The 19895-nt window shown below is 48.5% G+C and overlaps 1 protein-coding gene across 5 annotated transcripts; it reads right to left on the bottom strand.

Annotated features, from left to right (window-relative positions):
• Window positions 1-142: 142 nt before the first annotated feature.
• On the bottom strand, window positions 143-19802 carry LOC148639325 (semaphorin-4E). 5 transcript variants are annotated; one of them, XM_088621851.1, is made up of 16 exons: window positions 19661-19786; window positions 14835-14934; window positions 9345-9646; window positions 8576-8721; window positions 8375-8437; window positions 7853-7951; window positions 7667-7766; window positions 7312-7422; window positions 5673-5824; window positions 5055-5227; window positions 4714-4870; window positions 3880-4102; window positions 3246-3361; window positions 2754-2923; window positions 2574-2626; window positions 143-2149 (listed from the first exon to the last, which is right to left on the bottom strand). In XM_088621851.1, the coding sequence occupies exons 3-16, from the start codon at window positions 9451-9453 to the stop codon at window positions 1380-1382; spliced, it is 2442 nt and encodes an 813-aa protein (XP_088477977.1). In that variant the 5' UTR covers window positions 9454-9646; window positions 14835-14934; window positions 19661-19786; the 3' UTR covers window positions 143-1379. The 5 variants fall into 5 exon arrangements, with proteins under 5 accessions (XP_088477977.1, XP_088477975.1, XP_088477979.1 ...); XM_088621849.1 differs by lacking the exon at window positions 14835-14934 and having other exon boundaries at window positions 19661-19802; XM_088621853.1 differs by lacking the exon at window positions 14835-14934 and having other exon boundaries at window positions 9345-9549.
• Window positions 19803-19895: the final 93 nt, after the last annotated feature.

The following is a 19895-nucleotide window of genomic DNA, read 5'->3' on the forward strand; positions in this document are numbered from 1 at the left end:
CTACTGGCTGCTCCTGGAACAGCACAGAGGAGAGAGACTGTGGAAATACAGGCTTTGACTGCAGGCTGTGGCTCCCCATTCCTGGCAGCACAGAATAGTACTTGCACAAGTGGTGCATAAAAACATCCAGGAGTAAAATCTGTTACAGTCTTGAATGTTTATTAATGAGTAACAAAAGAAAAATAACTGATCTACAGCGAATCATAAACTAATGTTTAAAAGGACATCAGGAATCTGAGTATACATTCTTTAAACCCAGTGACCCTTGTAAAAGAATTGATAATCTGGCAGAAAAGTATTGAAACAATACATGCAGTGTAGCAAATCAGACTTATTGTCACACTGTGAGGAGAGTTAAGCAGGTATGAATTATAAAAAAAATGGACTCAGAAAAATATTAAAAAAAAACAATGTAATACTGGAATCAAAAAATCTTTCTGAAACCAGAAAAAAACAAGTCGACTTGCTGTCCTCATTTTATAATACTGTTGTTCAGCACTCTTTGTGAAGTTCTCTGGACCGCCCGGGTATAGAGAGGGGCCCAGCCCTTGCTGCTCCTCTGGAGTCTGTGTGCTTACCACTCCGCTCACTAAGAGACACGGCACCTGCCCTGGCCAGAGAGGGGCTCCGGAGCTGCCCTCCGCAGTGAGCCACAGCCCCACTGTAGCAATAAGTGAACTATTCACAGAAACTGTAAAACATTTCAAACTCTGAAGCTTGCAAAGGGACCTTAATAAATACATTTTTTATAGCACTGTAAACTTGCAAAGTACAATATAACTTTAAATGCTTTCAGTCCGTCTGGACTGAAGGACACAGACCAAACTTCCACAGGGCAGGAGCCTGATCTGCTCCTGGCTTTACCTTCTACTAGAACACGCCAGAGTAACAATGAAGAAAAGATTATTTTTTCACTTTACATCTGGTTATATCAGTTAATCCACAGAGGAAACCAGTTTGTCAGCTTCTTTATGAGAGCCTGCAGCTACAGATAGCAGGGATGGGTCACCGCTGTGCACCAGTCCAGAGCAGGTTCGGCCTCCGTTGGCCTACAGAGTGATTTCCAGCCCCAGCAGCTGGCAACTGCTCTGTCCTGACACACTCTCTCTAACTGCACGAGTCACCTTTTACTGTATTGCAGCCTCTTCTGCCTTGCTAATCGAAAATGATTTGTCTGAAAGTGGCCAAGTGACCAGTGAAACAGAGCGGAGTTCACCTACCCTTTGCACAGCAAGGCAACGAGAGCTGGATGTCACTGCTGATCAGTGATAGGCCTGTAAAGGCTGTACACGCATAAAAAATAAACGTTTTAAAAAAATCAGCTGCCTCCATTTCTAAAACAGCACATTGAGAAGTAAGGACCCTGTCTCTCTGCTCTGTCAGATTTCAGACTCGTCATCGATGAACTTCAGGTCGTCCAGGGGAGACAGGAGCACAGTGGGCGGACGGGTGGAGGCTCCGTTCGTGGCGACAGCAGTCCGGCCGCGGTTGTTGTTGGTGTTATCGTTGTAGCCCTGGACCAGGAACGTGGCCTCGGGGAGCCCCTTGGGTGTGAAGGGCACCTGGTGTGCTGTGGAATCCACCTGGCCGCCTGACAGCTGTCTGGGCCTCAGGGAGCTCTTGGCTCGCCCCTGCGCCGCTCCCCTGCAGCACTGCATGGAGATGTGGCCTCTGTACAGGTTCCACATCAGCAGGGCAGCCAGCAGGGTGGTCAGCAGGGCCACGGTGACCTGCAGGGCCACCAGGGTCTGCTCCCTCACGCGTGGGAGGGGGAGGTCGGGGTCCTGGGACGCAGACTGGCTGTTGTTCAAGATGCTCCTGTCTCTGGGCAGGTAGCTCCCCGCAGGCGTGGTGAGAGGGCTGAGCTCGTCGGTGTCCCGCCGCAGCAGCAGCTTGTACATGGCCATGGTGAGCGGGTACTGGCGGCCATTGACCTGCTCCACAGACTGGCAGGTGTAGTCGCCGGCGTCCGCGGCCGAGGCGTTGAAGATCAGCATGCCGTCACTGTAGATGTAGTACTTGCTGTCGGAGTTGGGGATGAGTCGGTCCTGGAAGCGCCACTCGACCTCCGCCAGGTTGGACCCGGGCTGGCACTGGAGCTTGATGTTGTTCCCGGGAATCAGCGTGCAGTTTTCCAGTCTGACCGTTCCTGAAGCACCAACAGACAGACAGCACTGATCAGTCCTGTCGTTACTGTCCTCCTGCACTGTACTCTGGCCTTGGACTTTTCAAGGAGACTAAGCCCATAGAGAAATTTCACAATGATATAATCATTTTTAATCACTTGTTTTACACACCAGGTGATTTTACCAATTAACTGTAAATAATTTCAGTCTTTAAAAATCAAGGGTAAAAAATATTTACCAATTTAGATTAAATTCTGCCAAGCCCAGTTCTATAAGTCAGTCAATTCCTGAATATCTCTGAAGAACATCTAACACATTAACACACACTGTCTGCACTGCTGTGCTGACCTGAGAAAGGAATAATGACGGCTTTGTGCAAACTACTTTATAACTGCTAAAGGTGGAATACACACTATATCTAAGTGAAATTCGCAGACGCATACATACCCGACTTTGGGCATCGAGAGGCGTCTCCATCTCTGACGCTCTGGATTAGGTCCCTGCAGGAGAGAGAATGACACAGAGGGTGAAGCAGCTGCACATGGCTGGAGCCCAGGGCAGCAGATTCAGAGTGAAGGAGCACTGTTTCTCCCAGCTCCTGGCAGAGCACAGAGCAGGCATACGCACGTGTGGCTGGCAGTGGCAGAGCGCGGGATGGCGGTACAGAGCGCAGTGCGCAGGTCCCAGGCGCAGTAGGGGTCTCGGGCGAGGACGCAGTCGAGACACGTCTCATAGCGGCTGCAGACTGACAGCGGAACCTGGACTACACCTGACTCCGAGCCCACGTACAGCTGCCCCTGCAGATCACAGACACACAGGATCTCTTCCTTTGTTCTCATCACACCTGCTCCAGCTCAACTGCCCTATCGTGAGCAAACCAAGCCCTGCCAGCTCTTTCTCCTGAGCCCCCAGGAAGAGCGCTCTGCCATCGAGACAGAAATGGATAAAAACTTGGGAAAAAAATCACAAGAACAGAAATATGCTACACATGAGATGAAGCTGCTTCTTCAGGTGCTCAGCACATCACTGATCGGGTGATCCGCAGCTGGGTGAAGCTGAAGCTGGTTCTCAGTTCTTACCCCTTAAACCCCAGCTCGGGAGCATAAAGCCTGGCGCTACCTTTGGGCCCGACAGCCGCATCGTCTTGATGGGCTCAGGTGGGTGGAAGAGCTGCACCTCCTCGATGATGAACATTTCGCCATCGAAATTCACTGCTTTCTGCAGGTACCCATTCACTAGAGAGACAAGGGCCACAGTTTCAGGCACAAGCTAACAAAATTCGGTGGAAGACCAGGTCTCTAACACAGGCACTATTTCTGAAACAAGGCTCTTCCCTATTCAACCCTGATCTGTTGTTGCATCTCACATATTAATAAGTTTCTGATACTGTGCACTACCTTGCATGAGCTACAGGAAATTGGACAGATCTGCTATGGAATTTTCTTGCAGTTACTTTTTTAAAGAATCTCTGACAAATTCACCCAGTTTTTGTTGCCTTCAGTACAGTCTCCAGAAATCCAGCACTTCCTTGTGAGAGCCGATGGCAACGCGGAGCTGCACAGCGCTGCTGGTGTCAACATGACACTCCTCTTTGTTTTTATGCAAACAGGACCTGGTCTGTGTGCAGTTGCAGGGGAGCGTTGCCTGCCGAGCTCTCAGTGACCCCTGCGCTGCGGTGTATGCTGCAGTGAGAGTCTGGGTTAGGTGTGCTACAGGTAGGAGAACGATGTGCTGGCTGGCTGACTGCACGGACCTGTGCCTATGAACATGACGTGGTAGCTCCGGCCGTCCAGCACGGTCACCCTGTCCACCGCGATACGGGTGAGCTGGGCACCCTTCTTCACCAGCTGTGGCTGCCCACCCAGCGGTGCCACGGCGTCGTCCATCAGTGGCCGGTCGCGGATGAACTGCAGAGTCTTGTCCGGCAGGTCGAGGGACTGCTGCATGCCCATCGCCCGCGTAGCGTTGTTGATGCACTGCAGCACGAATTGAGAACATTACAGTGATACCACTGCAAGGCACTGGCACTGCAGCCCACATCCCACACACCCAGACCTGCTCATGCAGCTCAGCACTGGTTTCTAACATACCGTATATGTGTGCACCTTTGCAGGTGATTTGAGACAGTGAAACCTTCCAATCAATTACTGAATTTATCCTTAATTACTTTATAAACCCCGGACCTAAAAACACTACTTCAATAATAGGGCGGAGCCGTGGATCTGTGGCTAAGGATCTGCGCCTGTAGTTGGAAGGTTGCAGGTTCAAATCCTGCAGCCGGCAGAGGAATCCTACTCTGTTGGGCCCCTGAGCAAGGCCCTTAACCTCAACTGCTCCAGGGGCGCTGTACCATAGTGCTGACCCTGTGCTCTGACCCCCAGCTGTCTGTGTGTCTCATGGAGAGCAAGCTGGGGTATGCAAAAAGCGAATTCCAAATGCAAGAATTTGTACAGGGCTAATAAAAGGATGTTTTGTTATATTAATTAAGGGTTAGCTCAGATTGATGACCCCAGGTCTTTATATTATAAATAGGGCACTGAGAGGCAGGCAACTTGTGTCTGCAGTCTCGCAGTCCAGCGGCACTCACAGCGCCGGGCCGAGGGACAGGCACCTCCCCGCTGTACATCACCCACTTGACGTGGGAGGACTCCACGGTGACTGGCGTCTTGTACTTCCCGTGAGAGAACACCTGGCTGACGTCCGCCACGCGGTACGCACACACCGCCGAGACATCCATCAGGCCCCTGCCAGGCATGAGCGAACAGAAAACTCTTCACACGCGCTGCACTCATGACACATGCTGTCAATACCAGTTCTGGTCAGAAACGTTCTGAGCGGCGAGGCGCACATCTCACACAGACACAGACTCAGACACCCAGAGGTGACGTGGCGGGAGGAGCCGGGAGCCCTGTCCCAGGCAGCACGTACGATTGTGGGACGAAGACGGCGTAGAAGATGCTCTCTCTCCAGTCGGCGGAGTGCAGCAGGAAGACGTCCTGCACGACGAAGGGCAGGCTGTGCCCAGGGGCGGAGCAGTCCAGCCGCGCCTTCAGGAAGGACGTCCACTTCTTCTGCAGGGTGCGCTGGCCACCCAGGTCCCCCTGCGCACAACACAGCTCTCACAGACAGAGCCCTGCAGCACCGTGCAGCGCACCAGAACAGGAGACCAAAACCAACACTCACTAATAAGTTGTGCAATTCACCTTCTCTTCTTGCAGCACAACTTCAGACTGTTCACTATACCCCAGTACAGTGAGTCTGATCCTGCCTCAGTCAGTGCTGACTGTAAAGACAAGGCACTCACAGGGAAAAGGTCATCTATATACATCAAAGCAAGCTGATAGCTGCCCTCCTTTCTCCCTGTAACATCCCTCGATTTAAATTCTGCACTATATAATATTTGTTTACCTTTTTTATTGCTGTGTCACGTCATTAGAAATGCTGTCAACATGAACCCCCAGTCTTTTGGTAAGCAGCCTGTAAGCGGCTGGCCCTGGAGGAGAAGGGGTTGGGATCGAGCGCAGGAGCAGGGCGGTGTGGACGCACCTTGCAGACACGGGCGACGCGCGACACCGGGAGCTTGCTGAAGAAATCGTATTCCACCGCGCTCTCGCTGAAGAACAGATACACCTTGTCATCATCCCCCTCGGCGTTCCCACGGCTCTCCGGGACCACGTCCATATACACGAAGTTGGGCTCTGACACCACATAGAGCCACATTAACCAGCACGAAAAGCAATGACTAACTATTATGATTATTCTGATATAGACACTGGGCACCTTATCATCTAAGACAAGTGTAACCACCATCATGTAATAATCAATACCAGTATATTAATCGAAACATCCTAGCCAGACAAGAGGTCCACTGCAAATGTATTTTTCTACTGATGGGTAAGAGCACACTTTACTTATACCCCAGTACAGTGAGTCTGATCCTGCCTCAGTCAGTGCTGACTGTAAAGACGAGGCGCTCTCCAGGAAAAGGTCTTCTATATACATCAAATCAAGCCTATGGCTGCCTGTAATCTTTTCATCCTGTAATTATTTTCCTGCTCTTCCTGCACATACCCACAGGATTGGACAGGCACTGAAACAGGTGGCAAGAGAAACAGAACCATTTGTGGCAGCACAAAAAGGGACAACACTGTTATACACCATCATCAAAGAAATCCATGTATAGAAAGTATGTATTTGAACGGAGGTGACACGGTTGCATAATTGCTAGCACTACTCCCTCGCGGCACTGGGACCCAGGGTCAATTCCAGATCTGGGTGTTCTGTCTGTGTGGAGTTTGCATGTTCTCCCTATGTACATGTGGGTTTCCTCCGGGTGCTATGGTTTTCTCCCACAGTCCAAAAATGATGGTGGGTTAACTGGCTTCTGGGAAAACTGGTGCTAGTGTGAGTGTGCCTGTGTGTCTGTGTCAGTCTGTTCCCCTTGATGGACTGGTTGCATCACTGCCTGGTATGGGAACTGCTCCACCCAGGATCGCAAAGTACTGCAGAGGGTGGTGAAGTCAGCGCATCTTATCACCAGCTGTGAGCTACCAAGCATCCAGGAGATCTACTCAGCTAGATGTCTGAAGAAGGCCAGGTCCATTCTCAAGGACCCCAGTCATCCCAGTCACAAACTGTTTTCCCTCCTACCGTCTGGTAAACGGAACAAAAGCAATCAGTCCAAGTCCAACAGACTACGGAACAGCTTCTACCTCCAGGCAATAAGACTGCTAAATAGCCAACCTGCAGCTCCTTCAGCAAATCACCTGTAATGGCTACACGGACACAGTTTTCACTGTATTCAGCATAACTGCACTACATGTATATATTGCATACACCATGGACACATAACAGCTCTACTCATATTGAGTTTTATTCAATAAAAAAAAATTGTAACCTCAATTTTGTGATTTTTTTGATTCTTGTGATTTTTTTTATTTTTGTGAGCTCGCAGAAAAATACATTTCATTGCCAGCAAGTACTGCTGCGTATTGTTGTGCATTTGATAAATAAACTTTGATTTGATTTGGTGTCCCATCCAGGGTAGGTCCTGCCTCGTGCAAGCTGCCTGCCGAGATCCCCCTTGACTCCAAATGGGAAAGGGCGGTTACGGGCGGATGGATATTTGAATGCTTGATTGCAACAGGCTAGCTGATTCGGTCACAACCTGCAGTGTGAATCTCACCGTTCAGCCAAGAGCTCTTGAACTCGGTCCTCAGGGCGCTGGGGGAGCTGCGCAGGACCGCGGGCTCCGAGCCCAGGAAGTTGATGGCGGTGGCGCAGTACAGGTCTCCGTCTGGAAGAGAGAGGATGTGAGTGACGGAGACCAGGTTTGATTGGAAAGAAGGGTTCCAGAGAAGAGTTTTCAACAGCTTATTCCTGATACCCACTACTGCTGGGGCAAGGCGCTCATGTATTTTCAAGAAAAATGAATAAGATCAGAAGCCGTGCTTGCAAAAATGCCCAGGAAGAAGCATGCTGGATGTATCTCCCAGTCTCCTCTCTCCACGCCCCATGAGACAGTGTGCTGGTGTACATACCGACCATGACAGACGAGTATCGCTGGAACGGATCGAAGGGACACTTCCCCTTCCCCTCCTCCTTTTTATTTTTCAGCTGCAGCTTTCCATCCCTATAAACCTGTGAAAACAAGATACAATTCCAGGAGCAGCTGCAGGGGAACGCAGCAGGCAGCTGAGCAATACTGATGGCTAAACCACACTCACCAAGACGTCACAGGTGGGGCTGAAGGCGTCTGTGCCACACACGTACATGTTGTCATCATCAATTTTGTGGAGTGTCCGGATATAGTTCCGACACTCTGTCTGGAAAGGCATGAGGAGCTAGCGTTTAAAAACATGAACAGAAATCCTGTGGTGTAAAGTTACTGTGGCTACATCTAACCCAACAACCGGACACAGAACAAACATTCGTCCACAGAAATGTTTTCATAGGCCCAACAGCACCAACAGCACAGTCAGCATCGAACGAAGGAGGGGCTAGCTACCTACCTGACAGCAGCAATGGAGGCTCATGTGAGCAGTGTCACTGAACAGTTTGCTGTCTCGGCTGATCAAGCCCACCCAACCCCAGCAGCTCTGCTCCAGCTTTGCACCACTACCTGTGCAGGCTTGGCAGCAGCCGGCTAATTCTGAGGCTTTGACAGATTAGCAAATCCTGCATCTTAACTGGGAGTCGGAACCCAGCTTTCTGTTCAAAACACCCAATTCACTTTGGAAAAAACTCACCTCTGCATCTTTTCCTTTATTCACGCAATCTCTCTGCTTATCTGAAATAACCTGCCAGGTCACCTGAAACACAGAGGCACATCGGATCCCTGAAACACATGCTCACAGGTGCTCCGAATGTGTTGTTTGTGTTGTATAATCAACACCAAGGTGCTCACAGTCAATGGGAAACCTAGTTTAACCTGAGCGACCTGCTCTTACATTGGACTTCTTGCGGAAGATGTCACCCATATCCAGGGCGTAGATGGCCTCTCTGGCCCCGACGATCAGCAGACCCAAGTCCTCCCGCAGCAGCATGGTGGTGTAGTTGGAGATGCCCTCCTCTCTGAACAGCTTTATATTTCCATCTGCCAGCCAGAACGACACAGGGCGCAGCAGTGGCACAGAATCAGATTAAGTAAATTGAGCAAAGTCAGAAAATGAATGATTTTGTGAAACACTTCTGTTGGTCTCTTAAAAATATAGTAAGATACCTATGTGTCCCGGTCTACTCTCCTGTCCTGAACAGATATTACTCTTGTTGACAGGTCAGGTCAGCACTTGTATGTTTGTTTTTTAGGCAGACTGGCCTTCTAAAGAAAACATTTGCAAGATAAAGGTGTGGTGGCTCTGTGGCTCTGAGGGCGCTGTGGTGGCTCTGTGGCTAAGGATCTGCGCCTGTGGCTGGAAGGTTGCCGGTTTGGGGAGATCAGGACAGACTGAAATCCAAACACTTCTGTCTTTCCAGGAGACTAGAGGACAAAGACACACAGACAGCACAGCAACAGACAGACTGGTACCAGAGGCAGAGAGAGAGAATGAGTGAGACAGTAGCCTGAGCACGTTGGCACACACAACCTGAAGACCTCATTTTACCCAATTTACTGATAGTGCTGAAGACCCGTTGTAGCTGGCTCTTCTGTTCATGCTGTGAGTAAAGTGGTCTTAGAGAACAGTGGAGGAGGAGTGGGGACGGGGAGGGCCAACCTACTGTGGTAGAGGACGCTCTTCCGTGGGATGCAGTGGGGAGAGCCTGCCGTGTCCCGTGCCAGGAGGCACAGTAGACAGAGCAGGGGCTGCAGGCCTGCAGGGGGACTCATTCCGCAGGCTTCGCCCCAGGAGCAGGCTCACAGGGAGAGAGGGCTGGTTTTCGTTTCTCTGCTGGTCTTGGAATCTGATCCCAGCATAGCTTTTACCTGCAACACAGATGCTTGCAGATGTGGCCGGTATGGGAGCCCAGACAAGACACCCTCATAATGGGGAGAGTCTACATCACGCCCCCCGCAGCCATCCCTGGAAAAAACAGAAGGAAAAACATCCTCAAGATTCCACGCCCCTAGAACTGGGCTATATTTTTAATTAAGTAATGGTCATTAATAATATAACTCCAACAACAGATTAGTTCAACGATAGCTGTCATCAGCACTCAGAATATGTTTAACTCTCCCCAACTTCACCCACATGGCTCAGCAGTCGAGCACCTTCCCTGGCTGTTACACAGCGTAGGGTCAGGTCACACACCACAGTGTTCAGGTGGATTGGCACGCAGTCTCAGCTCGTCCAATTTCACATGGGAATCCTAACAGCAAGATTAAAGAACTCAAACCAAACCGAGTCACTCAGCAAGCAGCTTAACTATTTTAATCCTTCCAGCCCAGTTATCTCTTACAACACTCACAGAGTGATGAGCATCAGAACAGAACAGAAGAGCCTGAGTACAGAGTAATTCAATGTGAGGAGAGGGTGTGGAAAAGTGTGGTGACGGTCTGAAGGTAGACAAACAGAGAAAAAGGCTTTAATAATCCTCTCAGGAGTGCTTTTACGACTGGAGCAAGGACAATGGTATACTTATGCAGTCAGAGCTGACAAGTCCTGTTCATGCAGAGCACCGTGCGCTTGTCGAGAAAACAATAAATACACGAATTCTGATAGGTAGGTCTAATCAACAGACGCATGAAGTTAATTGACTAGAAGGGCAGCAGTCTCCACACCCCGACCGCTGGGAAAGGCGTGCTCGAGCACTTTGCAATTCAAGTTCTGCCACCCACAGCCTGCCTCACTCAGGATCCTCCTACTCTCTGCAACACTCGTTCTGTCACTGTTTTCCTTTCTGTGAAGCAGCTGAGCTTGTTTAGTTTGCGAGAGAAACATGCAGGCTGAGACACGCTCCCCTGTAATAACAATAATTTAATAATTGCTTACACTTATATAGCTCTTTTCTGGACACTCCACTCAAAGCGCTTTACAGGTAATGGGGATCCCCTCCACCACCACCAGTGTGCAGCCCCACCTGGATGATGCGACGGCAGCCATAGTGCGCCAGATCGCTCCCCACACATCAGCTCTCAGTGGGGAGGAGAGCAGAGTAATGAAGCCAATTCATAGATGGGGATTATTAGGAGGCCATGATTGGTAAGGGCCAATGGGAAATTTGTCCAGGACACTCTTTTTGAGAAACGCCCTGGGATTTTTAATGACCACAGAGAGTCAGGACCTCGGTTTTACGTCTCATCCGAAGGACAGCGCCTGTTAACAGTATAGTGTTCCCGTCTCTATACTGGGGTATTAGGACCCACATGGACCGCAGGGTGAGCGGCCCCACTAACACCTCTTCCAGCAGCAACCTTAGTTTTTCCCAGGAGGTCTCTGATCCAGGTACTGACCAGGCTCACACCTGCTGGGCTTCAGTCGGCTGCCAGTTGTGAGTTGCAGGGTGATATGGCTGCTGGCCATGTAGCGGGGGACAGAGCAATGTCCCGCGTATCAGCACTGGCACGGACACAGGCTCGGCACACAAGCAGCATGCTGTGTCTAATTCTAAAGCCCTCCCCTCCTGCTCCCTGCCTGCTGCCCCTGCAGCCACTGAGGAAGAGTGTCAGTCTTCAGAGGGACCACCTTCCAGAGACAAAACATTTAAAAAAACAACATTCACATAACAACCGAGGAGCTGGAACAATAGAAATATTAACTCGCATTTCCTTTCCAACTCAATAAGACTAACTCCACAGCACTCGTCTGAACAGCAACCCCCTCTCTAACTGGGGGAAAGCAAGGCAGCAGCCTGACGGGCCGGTTCTGTGTTGTGAATTACAACACAACAAATGAGCAGGCCTGAGCACGCCGGGCCTGGGGCAGATCCAGGCAGTCTCAGGTGTTCCGCTGTCACGCAGTGGAGCTCTGCGTGATGCCCCACAGTCAGTCAGGGTGTGCAGCCTTCACTCGCTCCTGCGCCGGCTACGACAGCCACCCTTGGCCTGTCCTTCAAACAAGGTCCTCTGTGTTACCAGGTGCTCAGGGGCAAGAAGAAAAGCTCATCAAAAATATACCATTGACTTGGACAGAAATAACGTGGTCCATTAATCAAGGGACCAGAGAGGCTCAGAAAACAGCTTGAAGACCCTGTGGGAACTCAGCCCGTTTGGAGTGTTCTTATATTATTTGGCCAGGAATCTTTTCTTCAGCACATTCGATGAACAAAAGCCAAGTGACTCAGACTCAGGCCGGTGCTAAACGAATTGCTCATGACAAGCACATGGGACTTGTAGTGAATGGACTGGCAGAGGGCACTGAAGTATTGGAAATGTATCCATGCATTAGCCAAATAATATCAAATTACATTTATAAACTCAACTTTGCATGAGCAAAAGTAAACATAGGTTGTTTTCTATGTACAATAGAAATTGGGCTTCAACTAAGGGTCAGCTTAGGGTGGTAGTCTAGCAACAAGCAAGAAGAGTTAAAGATGTAAAAAGTTTTACAGTATACCATTTTCTTCTCCATTACATACTGGTTTAAATAAAAGTGCTTTGAAATATCCTGGCTGTTGAGAAACATCCTGAGGTGACAGTCACACAGGTTCCTCCAGCGCTCAATACATGTTTTCTTTTGATTACCTTTTCACCTTGAACTACTGTCTATGTATTTCTGCTCCTTGAAAGGGATCTTTTCCTTTTCCCAAACCTACAGCATTTTGTGGGAAATGGGGTTGTAACTACTATTTACAAGAGCATCATGTGACCGCTAATTGCCCTGCTGCACTCAAAAAGATAACAACACAGGAGAAACCCAAATAGCTTTAATTCATTTCAGATTCAATGTTAAAATTAAATGAGAATTCTTTAGCATTTACACTGCTCTAGTGTGCAAATTTAAGTTTTACTTTTACCCACAGGAACAGAAACTGTCCATTCAGGAAGTAAAAAGTAATACTTGTACTCAAAAGGAGAGGCTGGGAAAGTGCACTATAACAGTGAGAACGCATCGATACACAGCAAGAATGAAACGTCCACCTCCTGGACAGGAATGCCCTTTGACTGTTAACGTTTGTTGAGGATCATCTGGAAAATGTGCATTTGTCATGACTTCTAGATGAGGCTGCTAATAAAATGGACAGAAATGAGCAGAAACATAGCAGAGAAAAATGATAAATGCTATTTAGTTTAGAAATGGACACAGGAAATCCACCCAAATGATTTCACACAAAGCTATGCAAGAGTTTATTTCCGTGGAGCAAGAGCTCCAGTGAAGTATAACAACCTTAATGTCACTGCAAGTCACTTATCGTGTGCAAGAGTTTCCAAACAAGGAAAATAAAATCATTTTATAATGAACAAGAAAACCAAATGGCAATGATGTAATTGTTCTCTCTCAGGATGAGTTGATACAGAGCACAGGAACTCTGCAGGACAGAGGCTGTGATTAAACCCAGTGACAGCATGAACAGACAGCCTATGGACTCTGGACTGCTCACACCTACTGCTTTGATAACACTTTCATCAAGAATAAAAGCTAAGTTAGGGTAAGAGAGTATTTACAGTGTTTTCCACTGTGTGAAAGTACAAAGGAAACAAGACAGATGAGCAGAATGGAATATAATGATAATGAGGGATCACAAAAATGTTGGAAATGTAACATGAATGCCAAGAAATAAAACAATAGAAATGAAATACGACCGAACTTCTGTTGACACAGATTAAGGTAAACAACAATATTACCATAACTGTTCCTTCTCTTCTTAGTAGCAACCTTCACTTCTTTACTGCAGGCCACAAACATTCAACAAAGAACTGTATTAACATAAGGCAGTTACGAAAATATTAACATACTACAGCCTCCAATAGGTGAACAGTGGACTTCTTTTTCAATACGTCACCAGAATCTGTACCTGAGTTAACAACAATGTGCTGCCTCTTCAACAGAGTTCTGTCATGGTGTCACAATCCCAATCCCATGAAGGTCAGGCTGTTGTCTAATGAAGTCAAATTGGACTATAAATGTTAAACAAGCATTTTTCAAAGAAACACTTGTCACATTTCTGGTACATGCGCAGTTATCAAGTATTGATTTAAAGGTATGTGCCCTTCCTGTTAAAGGAAATCCTGACAGTTTGAAGCCAGTGCTAACCCAGCCCCACTCATCCACTCCTTTCCCACTGAGCGGCTCACACCAACAGCTCTCAGTGTGGAGCTCTGGGTTAATAAATAACCATTCACTCATAACAGTACCAGCAGGAAGTTTTGCTCTAGAAAACCGATTCATATCGATGTTGACATGCTTACCACAGATAAGAGATACAGCACACACTGCATGCAAAGTGCTCTAATTTGCCTAGAGCCGTGCTTCACATGCATTATAACAACACAATCTAGAAGTACTCTGGAATACCATGCAAGTTATTAATTGATTGCTCATTAACCTAACTTCTTAACCTAACTTAAACAGAGCATTATCAAGCCCTGTTTATTAACATTTTCCAGAATCTCAGTCAGACTGCAGGCCCGGTCAGCACTCTGGTTTACTGCTGTCTGCTCCAGTAGGCTTACAGAGCGAGGCCCAGTACAGACAGCAGGAGAGTTCATCACTGACTCGGATAGTAGTGCCTGTTGTCTATTTTGCAAAACACTGTGTATAAACTTGAACAGTACAGAAAGCCGACTTGAAGGAGCACATGTGCTTCCCTCCAGAACCCTGCACAGTTTTCAGAAGTACACTACAGGCAATCTGATTGGAAGTAAAATAATTCAAAGGTCTTGTCCTTCATTTCTAGGTCTAACCCATCATGCAAAAAGAGTAACAAAGAGATCTTTGTGCCCACCCAGAGTAAACAGTGAACAGGGGAACCCGAGACAAGCGCTCAGACAAAGGCAGCAGGGGTGAAGCTGGCAAGAAGGCCTATCGGTTGACAGCCTGGTGAGCACAGCTGTGACGCAGTGGCAGTGCACAGCGGCCGCCAGGGAGCAGCTGGGGAGTTCCTGCCTCGGACGGGTGTCTCAACAGGCTGTCTGACTTCACTCACACACAGCAACAAAACGCAGCTGAGAAGAGTCTTTCAAACGAGGGATCAAACTGAAAGAAGAGGAGAGTGTACCGTCGGATCTCCCTCTCCTCTGTCCCTCTGCTACCTGGCACACTGTGGACCTCTGCATTCTCCTGTCAACAGATGGTACCCTTCACGGTCAGGGTCTCCTGCTTCTCTTCCTACCTCGCTGATCTGCGGTATGGAGCTCTGTCCTTTCCTCAGGTGTCCCCAAGGCTCTGGTCTGGGTCCCCTACTGTCCTCTCTCTCCACCCTCTGGAATGAACTGATCCACAAGGGCTGCTCAGTACCTGATCGCCTTCAGCCATCTGCTCAAAAAACACCTGTACAGACAGCACCTGGGACCTTCAGTCACACCCCTTCAGTCTCTCCAACACTGTAATATACTGATCTTCCTCACTTTCAGACCAGCAATACAATATGCTTATTGCTCATATCCACCGTAAACAAATATATATACCATCTGCTTTTATTACTGCTGCTCTGCATCCACACTGTTTAGGATCTGTGATCTGACAAAGACCAGTCTGGTAGTAATGCTCCCAGTCTGAGCCTAAAATAACCTCTTGGTCTAGAAGAGCTCACGTGGTCTAGAAGAAGATCTGTACCTCCCATAATATGCTGGTTCAGATTCAGGCCCCCATCAGCAACCGGGACAGAGATGGAAAATGTAGCGAAAAGCAAGTGAGTTTGAGTGAGTTCAGCTTTGCTGAATTAAACAACTCTAATTGCACAGACTCCTTCAGAATGAAGACACCTCCTATGCCACCTAGAGCCGCGACAGAAAGTGCACTGAGAAAACACTTCAGCCTATAGGTTTTCTCAAACACAAATAAAAATTTAGTTGGACGCAAAGTCAAATTTCAATTATTCCTACGTTGATAATAGCTCCACACATAGCCATGTATGTGCCAGGCAGTAAGCGCCGGTCCAGAACAACAGAATTGATTCATTCATCAGGGAGACGCAACTGAGACTTTCCTTTCAACAGCCATTCACAACAATGAGTTCCTTCCCTCATACAGTGGGGCAGCCTTTTGTTTTTTTAACCAGTTTCTGTAGCGTTATTTTTGTGTTTCAGTACCGACTGAATTGATCAAGAGAAGAACATAAGACAGGCTGCTAATGAGATGCAGCCATCCTGCCCATCTCGCGCGCTTGGTAGACTAGTAGCTCAGTGAATCCAAAATTTCACCCAGACATTCCTTGATGGAGCCTAGATATTGTGAGGAACAACATTTTCCCATTTCATACAGGGCTTTCCATGATGGAAGACGCATCTGAAAATCAATAAACAAGAAGCTGTCGATCTGATGTTGTGAAACCCTTCTGTCCTAGTGATGACTCACGAAGGCTGTGCGCTTGCTGATTCATCTGGGAGGACTCTGTGTTACCTCAAGTCTTTTACATGCACATGTCGAAAACAAACACATAGCTACTCCCTGGAAAAGCACTGCTGTAACGCAGGGCCAGGCAGAAATCTTCGGGTGTTTTTGAGGGCACCGAACAAGCTCTGCGAATTACAATGACCACTGCTCTGAGAATTACGGCTTTGTATTGCGTGCAGCACAGCTCATCCAGAAATTCCCCAAACCCCTGACGCTCGACAGCAGACTGCAGGGACCCTGTGCAGCAGTTAAAAAAGAAAAACAGTGTTTTTCTCTGAAAGGCGTCAGGGTGGGTCCACAGGATGCTGGAGCGGGCAGAGATCGTACCCCTGACTCCCCCTTGTCCTTCCTACACTGTGGAAAATAAGTGCTGCTCTTGAGCAGGGGGCCAGGGCTGGTGCAGCTTGTTTTGTTAACCAGCACAACCTTCCAATCTCAAACTGTAATAATGCTACCAGATCTGACCGTTCTCTCTTCCCGTCTAGGATAGGATGTCAAGAGATCAGATGAGTAGTGTAAATAAAGTTATTAAAATTACACAACGTGGTGGCAAGACCTCATTTAGAAAACCACACAATTTTGGACACCACAATCAAAAGCTTAGATTGCGACTGAGGAATCAGCTTAAAGAGAGGCACAAGAGTTCATCCTTAACCTCACAGAAATGCTTGACTCAGATGGATTAAAGGAACTTGTCTTAAATCGCACAGAGATTATTACAACAGAACACCGAAGCGTTTAACTTTCTGAAAAGCAGCAGTGAAACAAGGACACAAGAGGGAGAGCCTAAATACTGCAGTCAGGCAGCACTCCCTCACACAGAGGGCTTCTCGGAGCAGGTTCCTAGAGAATTCGCTGGAAGAGATCCAGGAATCAAAAGGCCAGTATTGATTGACAAGAACCAAGTGGCTTCCTTGTGCTTGTAACCTTTCTTCTGTCATTATACAGTATTTACAGACGCAGCAGCCTAGTATATAGGTATGGGTGCAAATGAAACAGAAAACATCCAGGGTGCAGATAAACAACAGTGATGTGCTGAGGAGAGGAGGCCTGAATTAACACTGGCCTGCAGGAGACGGCCCTGCTGCAGGAGACTGGAACAGCACAGCAGAGTGGTGACTGAAGGATCTCATCCAGTTGCGTCTTCACAGAAGAAAATCAGCTTCAACCAGTCAGGTGTTGGCTCACTAGTGAATTTGGTCTAAGTCTTTCTAAAGTTCCTTTGCAGCTCATAAAGTGTTTTGAAGTCCTCCGATTTTGGGATCACCCGTGAACTTGTAAAACGCAGAAGAAAGAAAGAACAGTGGTTCTAATGCTCCTGTATTAGTAGATATCTATAAAAGCCTCCAAAATTATCAATTATTATGTTTTAGCATTAATAATTATATTTTGAACTATGTGTCAAGGCTGTCTATTTGGTGTTCAGTCTACAAATGATTGAGGTCAGTGTATCAGAACTTTTTTTAAGAAATGGAAGCAACCTTTTACTGTTACATTTGAACTCTGACAAGACCAACACTATGCTGAGTGTCTTTATCAACTCTGCATTGCCAGATTCCGTTTGACTACTGTTTGTTCTGGAATCAGCTCAGGTTCTTCTGTCAGAAATCCTGCTGTCTTTGCTCCGAGTCACGTACCTGAAGCCCGTGTTTGCAGTGCTGTGAAGGTGTCTTTTCCCGTCTTTGTAATTCCGTGTGGATCCACACACAACTCTTCCGATCGGATACAGAAGAACTAATGCCTGCTCCTGTCTCTTCCTGGCTTGATTATTGTGTTGCAGTGCTGACTGCCGAATCCAAACATCTTAACAAGCTGCAGCATGCTGAGGGCTCTGCTGCTCAGATCTGAACTCAGACTAAAGGGCAAGAGTATTCTGCGACTCTGCGGTTTTAGCTTCCTTGCACTAACCTCCTGTGGATGTCAGAATAAAGCTTTAAGAAGCTGAATAGTCTGGTTCCTGATCCCATCTGTGAGGTGTTGAATCCCTGCACACAGGTGTACACACACGTCCTGGTCTCTTGCCTTCATTCAGGTCCCAGGACAAGTAACGGGGAGACTGCGCTGGCACAGTGCTGTATGTTAGTTTTCTGGGGCTTTAGTAATTCTGGAGCTCTTGTTGTAAGAGTGCAGTCAGCCCTCATGCCCTAACCCCTGCAGTCAGGCACTCCCAGGGCAGGAGCCAGCAGGACCCAGCCAACACAGGCCGACAAGTCTCGACAGGAGCCAGCGGAGAAGAGAAACAGAACTAGCATTAATGTCACCCTCCCATGAGAACCTCCTTCTTAGTAGCGTGACAAGCACAGTGTGTTTATTACAAACATTCTTTGAGGCTTTAACACATCACAGTGAGTAGGGGAACTTTGAGAACTTTTACATTTGAGGCTTTACCACATCAAGAGCAGGGGAACTGCACAGCACTGCAGCGTGGAGGGGCTACAGAGGGTGGGCTTGGGCTTACTGGTTAGGTTATTCCAGTTATGCCATCACATATAAATGACCATTTTTAAACCACTGCTGCCTATCATTATAACTGGTAAAACCTGAAAGCATGGCTTCTCTCTCTCTTGGGAAATCATTTTTTTCACTTCATTCTTCGGAGTGGGGTGGGTGGGGTCTTGGGAGACTACAACACAAGCAGTTTACTCTAGTACATTAAACTCTGACTGGAATTTAGTGAGCAAAAAAACACATGAGGCTCCAAAGCAAAACGCAAAAAGAGGATATGGCACAAGATCTTGCACTCATTTCCAAACAGAGCTCAGCTTAGGTTTCAGATTTACTGACCTGATAATAACCATAATCATGACGAAACCAGCGAGCTGAGCCCTTCCTAAGTGGCCTGTTAGCTAGAAGCGATGTAATTGTACAACACATGACGCTCTGCCTCCCCCAGTTTGAATCCTGGCCCGGGCTGCACGGCGCTGACTAACCCTGCCGGACCCGCCATGCTGATGGACAGGAGAGAGCACAGCCTGCAGGGCTCCCCAGCGCGTGTGCCCAGTGGACCCCAGTCCTGACAGACACCAGCAGCAGCTGCCCTGTTCAACTCACTGCAGCCCGGCTGTACCCCGGTCCTCCGTCCCGCCTGCGAAACCCACCACACAGCAGCTAATTTCGGACTCGATTTTGTCTGAATTATTTCTACAGTCACAGACCACGGGCTTACAAGAAATAAGACCGTCAGGCAGGAGGGAAAGAGGTCTTTGAAAACGTTTCAGACAGCGTGAAAGAAAAGGACGCTGGTGCACAAACCGAACCTCTCTCACTGCACCCCGCGACCCTCCACAGGTCCCGCACACCCCATTACCAGCTTCAGCCTCAGGGGCATTAGTCCTGACGCGTTACCGCTGGCAGTCCTCCAGGCTGCTCTCTGACGCCCTCTCACAGGGACACTAGCAGCTACCCTAGTTACCCCACACTTCCCCCGCTGTTACCCGGACAGCTCGCCTGTCAGATCTCTGGAGCAGTCCGGCTGCGGCAGGACCGGGGCGCCGGTTTGTCCGGAACAGCGGCGATCACAACCAAACTTCCCGCTCGACTCGCCAGCGGTGTGAGGACAGCCCCGCCAGCCGAAAACCCGGTTCGTCCTCCCGACAGACTCACCTTTCTTCCTTTCGACCCGCCGGGAGCCGAGTCGGGGCTGAAGGAGCCGCTTTCTGTTCCTCGGCAGCAACTGCCGCACCTCCGCGCGCCTCACCTGAGCCACGGGCAGCTGGGGCGCGCGCGGCACGTGACCCCGGTGCGGGGGGGCTCGCGGGAGCCCCGCGTGAAATACCAACGGCCAGCAACTTCTGTTTGAATAGTAATTGTAACAATTGTCTAAAACTGTCAAACAAAA

The sequence above is a fragment of the Lepisosteus platostomus genome, chromosome 27 (assembly GCF_059453375.1).
Source record: "Lepisosteus platostomus isolate fLepPlt1 chromosome 27, fLepPlt1.hap1, whole genome shotgun sequence".
In the NCBI taxonomy this organism is placed as follows: Eukaryota; Metazoa; Chordata; class Actinopteri; order Semionotiformes; family Lepisosteidae; genus Lepisosteus; species Lepisosteus platostomus.